Source organism: Sander lucioperca, chromosome 9 (assembly GCF_008315115.2).
Source record: "Sander lucioperca isolate FBNREF2018 chromosome 9, SLUC_FBN_1.2, whole genome shotgun sequence".
Classification (NCBI taxonomy): Eukaryota; Metazoa; Chordata; class Actinopteri; order Perciformes; family Percidae; genus Sander; species Sander lucioperca.
This window is the reverse complement of record NC_050181.1, coordinates 17,709,526-17,724,532: the sequence shown is the minus strand read 5'-3', so window position 1 is coordinate 17,724,532 and position 15,007 is coordinate 17,709,526. Positions and strand designations below refer to the sequence as shown.

Genomic DNA, 15,007 nt, shown 5'->3' with positions numbered 1-15,007 from the left:
ACGTTGTGATATCGATTGATTAAGGCTGAAACAAATGATTTTAATGTATAAAACAGAAATCTAGTTCACTAGTTGTTAATGTACATGAATGGCTCAACTAAAATGTCTGAAACCTGATCTAGCTGTCGGGGAGAGAAAGCATCAGCAGCAGAAGGCGGAGGGGAAGAGTCGACGAGGGCTTTAAAGGATCATTTTTGACATGATTGTACATTCTGGGTTTCCATCATGTTGGTTGAAAATGTGACATTGTTGGATCAGAGGTTTAGGGTTGTGTGGCTGAACAGTGCCAGGCAGTGTCTGTGGTGTGCCAGGGAACTGCTTGGCCCTGGCCTGCATGGGTCTGAATCCCTCATATCCCCCTGCTTTATCTACTGTAACCTACAGAAGATCCCAGCTCTCCTTACATGGACTCAAAAAGGGGGGGAAGACTTTAGAAACCTCCCTTTTTTTAAAAGATGATCTTTGGAAGAGCTGCACCTAGCCAGGGATAGTTAACTTAACTTATGGTGACTAGCACTGGCTTTAATTTATAATTCTGTATGAAAGCCTGATAAGAATACCAGATGGCTAGAGTTCACTACATCAGGTCAACCAGGTAAGCTGCTAAGCAAAAAATTCCAATAAAAAGGCTTGCCTGTGTAAACTCTCTGGGTATTGTGTGACAAACCCCACCCACACAGGGTATTTGTAGGCTAGCACAAAGTATTTGCGGTATGAAAGCACTATTTGTTAGGCTGAGGCGGCCTATTAGTATGTGTACACGTTTTACTATGCTTTTAAGAAGCTTAGTCAAGGTCACAAATATAAATTTGAAAGAGTAAATCATTTCACCCCAGCTCTTGTCATTTCATGTGTAATCCTAGGACACCGGGGCCCTAGTCTCGCTTTGCCAGACCTTCCTCCACAGCGCTGCGGGGGAGGGTCTGGCTAGTCCACACAGCATTCCTGGATGGGAGAAAAACGTGCTCTGGTTTATTGTTATTTCTTAAACCAATCACAGTCGTCTTGGGCGACGCTAAGCACCGGTAAAAGCCACGGTGTCTCTGCTAAATAGTCTCGGGAAGGAACTTGTTTTGGTGGAACATGTGTACGTTCAAAAGTAGTTTTAGTTGTGCAACAGAAAACTCAGATTGGACAGATAGTCTAGCTAGCTGTCTGGATTTACCCTGCAGAGATCTGAGGAGCAGTTAACCATAGTCCTCACAAATCCACCAGAGGTTAGAACGCCAACACAGAGACAGAGGAAGGGGACGGACATCCAGCTGAAAAGAGTGAAACATCCGGCAACGAGCAACCCCCGGAAGTAGGACGTCGTGGATATAGACTACCGGAGCCCTGACTTCACACTCGAATGCTTCCCTGAAGAGTATTTCAAGGCATTCCTTTGCAGTTTAGCTTAATATCAGTGAAACTAAAGGCAGGGTTTTCCCTACCATTATAAAGTTTAGGTGCTGCACCCATGCCGTTTTTGGCAGCACCTGAGCAGACTACAGTATGTTTGAGCATCAAAACTAACTGACGCTCCGATACTCAAATACTCCGATCCAATGATTGTAGTCGGTCCCCTGTGGGCTTCTTTAGCAAGTTTTGTCTTTCTGTGAATTTATTTATTATCTGCTCTAGCTTTTCCAACATTTTAGACACATATATGGTAACAAAAATGGTCCAAAATGATGTCATATTGCATTTTTTTTAATTGAAAAACATTTTCTTGAGGGAGGAGGCCTAAACCCATCCGCTAAATATGAGCACCTATGTCTTCCACAAACCCAGGGAAAACACTGACTAAAGGGAAAAACCATCCTCTAAAATAAATGGAAAAAAGCAGGCCTCAGTATTATAGCCACTGCATTACATACTGTAGTGCTTCCAATTGCACATATGTTCCACCATCCAAATTCCAAACAGTCATAACCTCATGGCAATGGGCTGGACTGCCAAACAGAACGGAGTACCCACCCAAGCCCCCAGGAACAGCTCCATGTCTTAATGCAACCATGGGCTTAGCAGCCAACGGTGGAACTGAACCCCTCTGACCCAGAAAGACTACATGTCGAAAGAAACTTCTATATTTTCAGCGGATCATTTTTTTTGGGGGGTACATCAACTTACCAGCCCGAACACTTAAAGGGTCCTTGTTTAAAACGTCACGTTTTAAAGATTTTTAACATTCACTAGTAGCCGAATCCAGAGTTATTAAACTATGCATGATGAAGGCGCCCAATGGACGCCCGTCCACGTCACCCTGCATGCCCCCATTTCACGTTCTGCCAAGCGGGGGGGAAAAACGCACGGGTTGAAGTGCTGCGAGTCAACATTACAGCCAGTCCAAAGATAGGATGGCAGATGCAGGAGACCCATCGACAGAACTTGTTTACCATTGCACATTAGCCTAGCAGCTAGTGGAGTTCCATTCTGCCTATAGCTTAATCCCGACAAAACCGCACGGTTGAGTTTCAGCCTGCATGCACGTTTTGGAGCCTAAACAGAGCGGCTGATATTGGTTATATTAGAGAGAGCAACACGTTAGCGGACTGCCGAGTCTTCTCTCTGCTCTCTGTCTGCTCAGCTGCTAAGACCGCTGTGCTGCGAAGTTTCCAATTGACTGAAGATATAAGTCATTGTTACATTATGTTGTTAATACATGTTTTAAATTTGACAATGTAGTGGTACATTGCGAACAAAGGTCGGATGTTATATTGCATAAAAGTCTAGTCTGAAAATGGCATAGCAACCTGTGCTTTAACCCTTGTGTTGTCTTCCAAAATTGAAAATGAACACTGTTTTTTTTACGTTTTTGTCATTTGTTTCCAGATTCTTTTGAGACCTTTTTTAAACTTTTTTGTCACTTAAATGCAACACTAACACCAACTTGTTACCACAAGTTGTACACCTCTTCTTGGAATTTATGGTCAACAAACCTCATTTATATGAAATTATACCTAATTTTTTAGTTCAAAAAGCAGAAATTATAAATTATTTTGACTAATAGTTAAGATTCGAAGATGTTGATAATCACAGACTGGTATATGTCAAAGTTTAGCCAGGATATTGTTTTGAAACCGTTAAAACATTTTTTTTTCCAAACGCCACAAAATTTAAAAGAAGAACCAAAATGTTATGATAAGGTAATCATTGATTTTACCTGAAGAACTTATTGAACCATCCATGTTATTTTGGGGCAATTTGGTTCAAAGGAAGCCCATATCTCTGTATTAAAAAAACTCAAATTTGACCCAAGGACAATACAAGGGTTAAAAAAAAAAGTAAAAATCGACAATCGAACCGAACCGTGACCTTAGAATCGAAAATGTAATCGACTCGAGGATTTGGAGAATCGTGACCCTCCTAGTGTTTATGCATCTCTGTGTTTAGTCCCTCACCGCAGCACTTTGTTGGACTGTTTACAGCCGCAACACTAACATTACAAGTTCAGAGTTCACAAACGCACCAAAAAAAATTACGATTCCAATGGATTGGTATTTTATTGGAATCGTTTATTTACACATCATATTCTAGCGTTGTAGAAAATTGATCTTCATGGTAAATTTCCTGAGTAACATTATCTTCTGCTTACTTTTAAGGCAAAGATTACAACGGTTAATTTGTGCAAATGATTAGTAGCCTGATCCTTGAATGGAATGATTATGACGGTTTCAATTCAGAGCAGTGGTCAGCCGTGAACGTGCATCTATCCGAATTACTTTAGCCTGACTCGACCTAGTCTCTCCTCCTCAGCCTGACTCGACCTAGTCTCTCCTCCTCAGCCTGACTCGACCTAGTCTCTCCTCTCAGCCTGACTCGACCTAGTCTCTCCTCCTCAGCCTGACTCGACCTAGTCTCTCCTCCTCAGCCTGACTCGACCTAGTCTCTCCTCTCAGCCTGACTCGACCTAGTCTCTCCTCTCAGCCTGACTCGACCTAGTCTCTCCTCCTCAGCCTGACTCGACCTAGTCTCTCCTCCTCAGCCTGACTCGACCTAGTCGTTCCTCCTCAGCCTGACTCGACCTAGTCTCTCCTCTCAGCCTGACTCGACCTAGTCTCTCCTCCTCAGCCCGACTCGACCTAGTCGCTCCTCCTCAGCCTGACTCGACCTAGTCTCTCCTCCTCAGCCCGACTCGACCTAGTCGCTCCTCCTCAGCCCGACTTGACCTAGTCGCTCCTCCTCAGCCCGGCTCGACCTAGTCGCTGCTCCTCAGCCCGGCTCGACCTAGTCTCTCCTCCTCAGCCCGACTCGACCTAGTCTCTCCTCAGCCCGACTCGACCTAGTCGCTCCTCCTCAGCCTGACTTGGCTGTCGTGAAACACACCAAGCCAGGCTGCACAGACTAGACTAGGTCAAGCCTCGCTTTATCAGTTATTCTGGATTTATAAATTCTGCTTTTGTGAAACAGCCCCCAGGTGTGGTAGTTGGAGGGTGAGACCAGGCAGCACTGCTGACAATTATAATCAGGTGGTGGACTAGTGTTGCACTTTGCTCCGCCCTAGACAACCCTCCCTCTCCTAAACCCCTTTGAAAAATCTAATTTGAGTTTCTTTTTTTAAACCTCGACCAAGCATGAAACCAAGCATGCCGCTTGGTTTCATCTTTACTGTAACTTAGTTGTCACACTGTCTTTTATTTTTAAAGCTTTTGTGTTCCATTAGACTGTCTTAAAGTCCAGAGTTTTGTCTAAATGTCCTTGTCAATTGGCTCTCAGGTCGTCATGATGCAGCCGGTGGATTTACTGATGAAAAGTGAACCTCAGTTCCCCTGGGTGGACCCTGGCTAAACCCAATGTCATCAACAGGTAAAGCCTTTTAATGACTTGTACATATAGACTTCTTGACCTTGATGAACATTATTAATTAATACTCGTAATGACTTTTAGCTCTTGTTGTGTAGTGCACATCAGTTCTCAGTTCCCCAAATCCCCTGGGGTCTGCTGGAGTCCCTCAAACCGCTGAATACACACACACACACACACACACACACAGAGCTGCACAGTGTTCTGCATACAAATATTCAGCAAATGGCGTGTGCAGTGTGTCTTTGTGCTGCATTCAAACAGACATGTTGGTGTCCTGCAAGTCCGATCCTTTGCTTGTCAGGCCAGAAGAGGGCGACACTTTCCAGGTGGTGAACATGTTGCCGTGAAAGCGTTTTCACCCACACCCAATGCTTTGACCTGGAATAAACATTTTCTCTAAAGTGGGCTGTTGTAGGATCACCAGTGATAGATGAGGTTCAGTGGATCTGCTTAGCAGGAACAGTTACTTCTGGGGTATTTCAGGCGTTGGCCTGAAGAAGATGATGTGAAATTTGTAACTTGTGGCCCTGTTGTGAAGGATTTGGTACCACCAGTTTTGTGCAAGCAGCTTTGACAAACTAATAATAATTATGTGGGAATTTTCAGGTTGTTTTTTTATTTATTTATTTATTTATTTATTTTGCTAGAAGTTTAGGGATACTGTATTTCCTAAGGTTGTTTTTTAATATTTTATTATTAAACCAGGCAGCACCCATTTTAATAACCTTTTTGTAATATCAATGCATGACTTAAAAAGAGAAGATATTTGGACGGATAAGCTTTAAGTGGTCAGACCAGTAAAAAAAAATGTGGATATGATGTTATGGATATTTAATATTCAAATATGGACTGCAGTCAGTATGTATTTGGCAACACCAATTTTAAACCAAAGTTATGCTGTTCATCACTGCTGCAACTTTTACAAAATTTCGTGACATCAATCATAACTTTTTTTGTTATGCACGTGAATCAAATGTCTTTATTTATAAATTCACTGTTATCTATTTTGGCTTATATTGTTAATTTCCATTTAGTAATTGAATTTATTATAGTGAATGTATTTATTTTGTGTTTTTATTTGTTTCATTAATATATAATCCATTATTTGTTTTTATTTTCGCAATATATATTTCGGCCGTGCCCAATGTTAATTTCAATAATTGATGTGTATGTGTAGAGAGTAGTTAGTTTGCGAGAAATGCCCCCTTCCCCCCACCCCCGCAACGCGCAAGCGCTCGGGATCGTGTGGGAATGGTCGGTCCGCGAACTGGGGGTTGGACCGCTCCGAGCGAAACAGAGCAAAAGAGTTTTAAATGTCCGCCATGTTGTCCATGGCGCACTGAACCAACGATAGGGAGCGGAGCGTCGGAAAAAAACAGTCCGAGAGAGAGCGACCAAGATCCGGGCCTTCCCCCGGCTCCGTTGGCGACGCCCTAAATACAAGCTACAACCATTCGAACGTTAGAATAGAGATAACCGCACAGAAACATCCATGAAAGCTCCACTCGGTACCGTTTTGAATATTAGGAGATCCGATAGATTTATATTGCATCTCGAATTGTGAAAAATGAGTAAATTGTCGTTTCGGGCACGGGCGCTGGACGCTTCCAAGCCACTACCCGTCTTCCGTTGTGAGGATTTACCCGACCTACACGAATATGCATCCATTAACCGGGCCGTGCCGCAGATGCCTACGGGGATGGAGAAAGAAGAGGAATCGGTATGCTTTTAATCGTCCAAAATTGTGAAAATATATGCTTTAGTTTATTTATTTGTATGTGATCAGAGGCGTCCCACCTTATTTTTCTGCGCAAGCTTTCACAAAATGGCGGCCACTTTTCTCAGGAGAAACACGACGGAATTCTGTTGCAAATGGAATATATGTGGGACAGGGTCTGATGTTTGGGTAACGCGGGGATGCATTGTGCCATTATAGGATAAAATTACCTGGTTTGACCGGCTTATTTGTGTGTGAGGTGATTTTCTGAGTACAAAGGAGTCATGTGACTATAGCAATTCCGACATTTTGTCTCGTCTGTCAGGACCGGGCCTTGTGTTGGCGTAATTGCAAAGGAGCAGGGCAAGGGGGAGCTAGTGCTTTCAGATTGTATGTGGCATCTGTGCTACTACCAGACAGAAATGTCAACACTGCTGCCATGCATTGAGTTGACTCAGTCTTAGTCATCTTGAACAGGAAATAGTGCATGTGTTTGTGTGTCTTTGCTCACATTGTCTGTTGACATTTGCAGTGCAGTCTCACAGTTGGTTGGCTATTAGCACTTTGTCATGACATGGAATTTTCTTATATGATGCAGCCCTTCATGTTTGTTTGTATGGAGGCTGTGGGTTGTGATCACTGTATTTATATAATGCAGCTGTTGTCATGTAGTTGTCAGTTATTGTAACAACTAGAACCTTGGTTTGAACAGTAAATGCACTGGGTTAACCATCCTGCTTATGTAGCAATCAGAGAGATATTATTTAATCTCCCAGTTTTGCACCACTAACCCAGAGAGATTATTTCATATATATATATATATATATATATATATATATATATATATATATATATATATATATATATATATATATATATCTCACTTATTTCTACTTTCCAGAACGGGTTACTCTTGTTGTCACTCATAATGTCTATGGTTTCACAGTGTTGACATTTGATTTTCCCAGATGAGAACATTAACTCGCATCCACAAACCAAATTCTCCAGCACTTGTATGTTTTCAAATTAACTAATTGAAAAACTCTACAAGCTGTTTTGGCAGATAGTTGACTATCCTTTGATGGAACCTTTTATCGTGTTATGACCGTTAAGTAGGCTAGAAAAAATGATGGTGTTTTCAGGTGAGTTTCAGGGCTGCACTAGCCACAGAGACAGGTAAATAAAGTCTGCTTCCTGCCCTCGGTTGTGTTGGGTGTTGTGGTTATCTTTTAGGATGTGGGGGGGGGGGGGTGTTTATAAGCTAGATGCACCCCTGTGGGAAAGTGTTTTTTTTTTTTTTTTTAAATGTAATTTATTAGACAACTGTCATTCTGGGTCCTCTGAGCCGATATGGCTTCTTCAGAGTATTTCTTTGTAGCTGACCCAGTAGTCTTGACTTATGTTTAAATACAAGGGCAAGTAAATGTGGAATGTCACTACAGACGTCCCTGGTGGATACGATTTTTAATATTCACTGAAAGCGTGTTGCAGCCAGTCTTACCTACTCTTGTGGTGGTTGGGTGTCAGGGGTTCAGTGTGTCAGATGGCACAGCAGGCTGGCAGACCGTGGTGCTCAGGAGGAGGTGGGGGGGGGGGTGCTGTCACTTCAAAGTCTGCTTTCTGCTCAGCTGGAGTGCTTGGTTATGTAACAGTCATATTATCATAAGAGGTAGGCCAAGGCCTGCTGCATGCCAGCACTGCCCCGTGTTTGGAGCTGTGTTTTGAATTCCTATGTCAGCTGTTAGATGGAAATATATGGTTTGAATCGTTGTTGGTAGATTCTGAGCTCATGCATTATTATGACTCCATCAGGTATGGTGTTACTTTATTGTACTGCAATTAGGATTGGTCATCAAGAACCGGTTCCAACTTGGAAACTACGATTCCAATGGAATAGTTGTTGTTGTTTATTGGAATTGTTCAGAGACTTTGGTTTAGAATCCGATCAATGGTTCCAAATTTAACACAAGTAACTAAGTTTTGGTTTCCGTAGCGGCCAACGTACTTCCAGGCGCTTGTTGTGTTGCAGCCATGGAGCGCAGTAAGCGGCGCTCTTTACCGATGTAAAACTATAAATCGCCATTTAATAAGTAAGGGATAATCACCAAGAGGCAGGGCAATAAACAGTTGGCTTGTGGAAGGTTACCACTTCGACTTCATCTCGGGCGGTAACCTTACACAAGCCGGGCATATCAAACTGTTTATTGCCCTGCCTCTCAGTGATTATCCCATTTATTCTACTTCTTGCTTGCCAACATAATAAAACAATTCAAATACTTTTATAATTATGCTTTTTCTTATTCGTATTGCATGCTTATTAAATGTATACTCTGTTTGAGTTCATCTCCCTCAAAAAGTAGTCCCCTTTAGAACTACGGTGAATAACGTTAGCTCAGCTGTAGCTAATTAGTTTCTATAGCAACCACACAAGGTTCTCCGGTGCTGCAGGTGTCCGGGTCAGTTGTCACTGTCAGTCTATCCTTCTGGTGGCTCTTCCACTCGGTGAAAACCTTGATAGCAAAGGCAGTTGCCTTTTTCGTGTTTGATTCAAGGGCCCCGTCTTCAATTGTACGCAGCTCCTCATCTGTCGGATCTCGTTAACGGGACCCTGGGCCTTGTCTTTCTCTTTTGTCATTCCGTCATCCTCATCGCTCTTTAACCAGTCCTCAAATGTCTTCCCTACTCCAAATATATTAAAATTGACAATGAATTTGTTCATTTTTAAAACACTAATGTTTAGAACTACGGCGAATAACGTTAGCTCAACTGTAGCTAAAGTTAATTAGTTTCTATAGCAACCACACAAGGCTGCATCTGATCACTAACGTTAGTTTAATAACGTAGTTGCTACATTGGATCTCGCTTGCGAAACTACGTATCGACTGACCCTCCGATAGATTTCCAACACATTTTAGAAACTTTTTTTAAACAAGGTTTATTTTTACAATGGACCTCATGTTTGAAATTTCTGTAATAGAAAAAAAATACAAGCGGCGTATTGATCTATTTGATGACGCTGTGCCCAGTCAGCGGGCAACCTGCCGGGTTAATGCCCTTCTCCCAGCCAATCAGAATCAAGCATTCTTAAACGAAGTAGAATAAAAATAAATGTTTCCTCTTATCTGTGAAATAAGCATGTGACCCGTGTCTACTTCACTCCTTAAGGTTCCGGTACCCAACGGTACCTTTGTTCCCTACTTTACCTCCTGTAATATGTTAAAAATAATTTCAAACCTATTTTTCCAATTTACTTGGCACATTGTTATTTAGAAGATTTTACACACCACACAAAATACAACCCGTCTCTACAACCTGTTAAATCAAATAATAATTTTCTTACACTGCACTGTAACTTTATTCTTGTATTTGTATCTTATTCTATTTTAGCCTGTTTATTTTCTCTCTTTTTAACTGTTCTTTAATATTTCATATAAAGCACTTTAAATGGCCTTGTTGAAATGTGCTATAGAAATACAGTTACCTTGCCTTACAACCTCCAGCATGTCAGTCAGTCACCAGGGATTAGAGAACCCTGATGTGCCTGTCTGTCTCAGAGGAAGAGTTAACCCGGACCGCGACCGTTTTCGCCTCGCCACTATTATTATATTGCGGCGAATGCTCGTCTCGTTGAAGTTTTGAGAACTGTTACCCCACTTGCAACCGCGTTGCCGTGACTCACGGTGACTTAAACAAACTGCCAAGACAAATTAATTTCGCTCCGTCCACACCTCTGCGTTTGTGTGGAGCCCCTCTCTCTGTCAACATGCAGAGAGGACACATAAGCTCCTGCTTACGCGCTCTCAGGTACCGAAAATTGGCACAGTTTTAATTTAATGTCAATCGGTCCTCGGTAGGGGTGGAACGGTACACAGAAGTCACGGTTCGGTTCAGACATCACGGTTCGGTACAATGGAGGGAAAAGCAAAACAAAAATGCAGAAGGCAAATTTTTTTATTGTGCATGTCTCAGGCTGTCCACTGAGCTAGCTGCAACCGCTTGAAGATTATAAAGTAAGATGTAAACAGTAAAGAATAAGTACCCTGCATCATCTCCAGACTCCATCTGGAACTTGTAAACAAAATAAGACAATCAGCTAGTAGTGTGATATGGGAGACGAGCGCTGCTCTCATATGTGAATGCACAGAGCAGCTTCGGTTACACAGAGCAGTTGACGAGTTTTGGTGTTAGCTTCACACGCTAACAGCTAACGGCGGAGCTAACAGCTAACGGTGGAGCTAAGAGCTAACGGCGGCGCTAAGAGCTAATACAGCGAAGCAAACGGGCCTGGAGACCATTTGTGGTCGAGGCGAGAAGGGATCCAGCTACGTCTGTGTTTGGTTGTATATGGAAGGGACTAGTTTGCTTCGTGTGGACTCACTGGACCGACAGCTTCAGAGCTAAGGGCAGGGCTACAGATTAGTGTCCCTAAAGAACCGCGTGTCTAACAGTAGTTCCAAATTACATTAATGAATTTTTTAATTAAAGTTTTATTTATTTTTATACCGTGTATTCTCCGAGTAAATTCATGTACCGAACCGAGACGCCTGTACCGTTTCGGTTCAATACGAATACATGTAGCGTTCCACCCCTAGTCCTCGGTAGTACCGATGTAATATGGTCGGTACCCAAAAAGGTACAGAATTCGCTACCCAGCCCTAACTGCAAGTGCATGTGTTTGTTTTGCGTCCCTGATTCTTCACTCATTGATCTACACAGGGAGGGTAGTGCCAGGCATTCCTGGAGATATGTTTGACCCACTGAGCCTCAACCAGAGACTACCCACTCAATGTTGTGTGGTTTGCAGGGTGACTGTGTGGTGTCCCTGTACTTCTGCTAAAGAGCTGTTGAACTTGGACCACAGAGCAACTTTAGGTTTATGCCTTTCTGTGTGCTACATTTAGCAACGCTCGTTTGTTCCTTTTTAGTAAGCACAAGACTACACTTTTTCTTTCTCTGCTGGTGCTGGACCTGCCTTTCAGAAATCTTTGCAAAGTCCAGCATGTGGTTTTGTAATTTACAGGCGGTGTGTGTAATGTAGCGTGGCTTGACTGAAGAGCTGTCATCGCTGAAATTTCCTCAGCACGTGTGGCTTGTTTGTTTTGGGCCCGACACTTTGTCTTGTGTTTACGTTTGGGTGAAAGTGAGGTCAGTGTCTGTGGCCCTGGTGGGATCCCACAGGCATCTGTTGTGTTTTCCTCTTTGCCAGGCACAGTTCTTGTACACTCACACACACACACACACACACACACACACACACACACTAACAGACACACATTCTGGCAGTGCGTCAGTTTCTCAGTGTGTAGCCTTGCTGGCTGGTAATGTGGAGCATGTCACCTGTCCAAAGTCTCTGCGGCCTGTATGCTGTGAAACCGAAAGTTGCTTTTGTCAGCTGTTTCCCCCTTTTTCTTTTACTGTTGACAGTTTGGTATTGACGGGAATGTGGGAAGCGTGGGAAATTAACACCAGCCTCCAGGCAGGTTCTTGAATCTTATTTCACTGCTAGTTTGCTAGCTAGGCAATCCTCAGCAGGAGCAGCAGCTTCTTATGTTTGTGAGTAGGGTCGGGTACCGAATTCAATACTTTTTAGGCACTGACTGAATTGCCTCTAAAGTATCGAAATGCCTTGAGGAGTAAATCTCATCAGTCAGTGAGCCAATAAGCATGCAGCTTGCTTCTACCAAGATCTTATAATGCTTGTGATTGGCTGTCTAACGTTACACATCTTAGAGACACGCAAGAAAAACTCTTACACATACAGACGGGGCTCATGTAGTAGGGGCTGAAAAATACATAAGATTTGAGTAATGTTATCTCTTTTTGTTTCATAAAATTGGTATCGAAAAAAAGTATCTCTCAGGAACCGGTATCAAATGTTTGACCGATGCCATGCCCTAGTTGTGAGTAATTGGTTTCACTTCATTATTATGCGATAGTGAGCCTACACTTAAAGTAGAATAACTTATTTTGTTTATCTTAATTTACCACCCATATTCATTTGTGTAATGAGAAAAATCTACCAGCCCCAGCCAAACGTGCAGTCTGATGGCTGCCGTTCATTTCCCACCCCACTTCCACGTGGTGCATGAAACTGCTCTGTACCGTTAGCTATTCGTCCTTTGACAGCCCTAGCCTACCAGCCCATGCAGCTGTCCATCATGTTAAGTGGCATTTACAGTGTCTGGGACAGTAGCTGTCAGAGGCCAGACTGGGGAAGGTGGAGGAGGCTCTGGCTGCCTCAGCAGACTTGACAGTGATCGATGTGGTCATTTTAGAAGGCTATTTCTAGACGTGTGTGTGTGAGAGAAAGCATGTGTGAGAAAGCATACGTATGTGTTAAAGTGTGTGTGTGTGTGTGTGTGAGAGCACCAGGTAATGCTCTGTATTCTGACTGTTCGCCTCAATCTAAGTCTTAATTCTCAGGCTAATAGCCGCGGCTTGGAGAGTAAACAAACTCAGTGCTTTGATTAGGTTTGGCAGCCTGCTAGTTTTTAGCTTGAGGCCTTTTGATATGTTGTTTTTCCCTCATTGTGGAAAGGCCTGAGGACGTTAATGCGGGGCGGGGGGGGGGAGACGATTCAGTTTGAATCTGATAGGAACATGAAGGTTATGCAAGCGTACATGCACAGAGGGGGTCACAGTAAATACTACAGTTGAATGTGTAAGAGTTTTGAGATGCCTTAGGGAGGCACTGAGAATAAAACCGAAGGGCTTGTCCACGTCAGCTTCTCCAACTACATCCTCGGAACAGGTCGCCACCGCACATGGCGCAATAAATGTAAAATACAATCACTTGCCTCAGGGTGTGTGTGTGTGTTTGTGTAAATGGCGTTAATAAACACGGTGCTCTGGGACATAATAAAATTGATTTGATGCAGTAGACTGCAAAGTGATGCAGATGACTACAAACAACATGATTGTGGCCTGAAAGTCACACGTTCTAAAGTTGACATTTCTGCCTCTTTGGCCCCCTCTTTTTTCCCTTTTTCTGGTAATTAATTTTTCTAGTAGCAGAATGAGTAATTGATATTGTTTTCATATTGTGAAGAAGAAATTATGATAATGGTGTCTGAAGCAATTGGTAAACTTATTTAAGACCTTAGAAAAAAAAAATTAGATTTTTCATAAACTGACACTTATTTAGAAAATGTTGACAGAAAGTGCTGTTTTATGTAATGAGCATTACTTTGATCATTCAACACGTCATTCAAGTAGGGCTGGCCAATATATCGATATTATATCGATATATGAGACTAGATATCGTCTTAAATTTTGGATGTCGTAACATTGCAATATAGGCTAAGTGTTGTCTCTCCTGGTTTTAAAGGCTGCGTTACAGTAAAGTGATGTCATTGTCTGAACTTACCAGACTGTTGTAGCTGTTCTGTTATTGGACTTTACCCACTTAGTCATTATGTCCAAGTTATTGATTATTTATCAAAAATCTCATTGTGTAAATATTTTGTGAAAGCACAAATAATCAACCCCACAACATCAATGTATTTGGTCAAAGATATCGTGATATTTGATTTTCGCCATATCGCCCAGCTCTACATTCAAGTTGGATATGATGCATTATATTTCTAGTTTTTAAATGACTCCAAATGAAGCATTTGTCCACATAACCATATTGAGTAGCCTGCACTGACTCCAGTAAAATACTTGTGTGTGTGTGTGTTGATCCGTATTCTGCAGTGATAAACATCACTTTTACTGGATGTCTTACCTGATGTAACCCAGTGAAAAGTGTTTGCTGTCATTATGTTTCTGATCTTTCTTCTGGCCATCATGTGGTGCCATTAAAACAATATCCAGCTGACATGAAGCACTAGGCTGTAGAAAATGACCTATAAAATCAGCTTACATAAATGTTATAGTAGAAAATTCCATATTGATGTTATGGGGCTGCTGTTTATTGTTATACTTAATTAATAATAAAAAAAAATATATATATATATATATATATATATATATATATATATATATATATAATATATATATATATATATATATATATATATATATATATATATATATATATATATATATATATAAATAAATAAATAAATAAAGGTACCACTAAAAAGTGACAGTTACGTTTTAAAGTGCAGTTTTCAGATTTTTTCTTTTTAACTAACAAAAAATCGGAGTGTGTTTCAAGGCTGATTATTAGTAGTTAATGAAACCAGAACCGATATTTGGAACATATATGAATAAAGTGTCTCGAGATAACTCTTGTTATAATTTGATAATTGAATTGAATGTGCATTTACAGTGAAAATGAAAATCTTTAAGTCAAAATTCTGATTTTGTAATGTTACAAACTCCAACACAAAACTGTGTTTAATGTTTTAAGCAGATAGTGTTGTGGGGGGGGGGACATGAAGTCAGACTCAGTGGTGAGAGAAACTGAAGCAGAGGGACAGACACAGAGCTGTAGCCGAGCCAACGTACAACACTTTTTAATTCATTAACTTTATCAGTTATCAGGTAAATAAAACG

At 41.7% G+C, this 15,007-nt stretch overlaps 1 protein-coding gene across 3 annotated transcripts in view; it reads left to right on the top strand.

Moving 5' to 3' along the window:
• LOC116044898 (enhancer of polycomb homolog 1-like) overlaps positions 1-15,007 on the top strand; it is a 43,588-nt gene that overhangs the window by 545 nt on the left and 28,036 nt on the right. Inside the window, exon 2 of one of the 3 annotated variants that reach the window (XM_036004938.1) lies at positions 4,699-4,788. Coding sequence is in view for 2 of the 3 variants with exons in the window: in XM_031292419.2 (XP_031148279.1) it covers positions 6,356-6,508 (153 nt within the window). In the remaining variant the exon portion in view is untranslated. Of the gene's footprint in view, positions 1-4,698; positions 4,789-6,043; positions 6,509-15,007 lie in introns of those variants that run through there. The other 2 variants (XM_031292419.2, XM_031292422.2) reach the window with 2 other exon arrangements.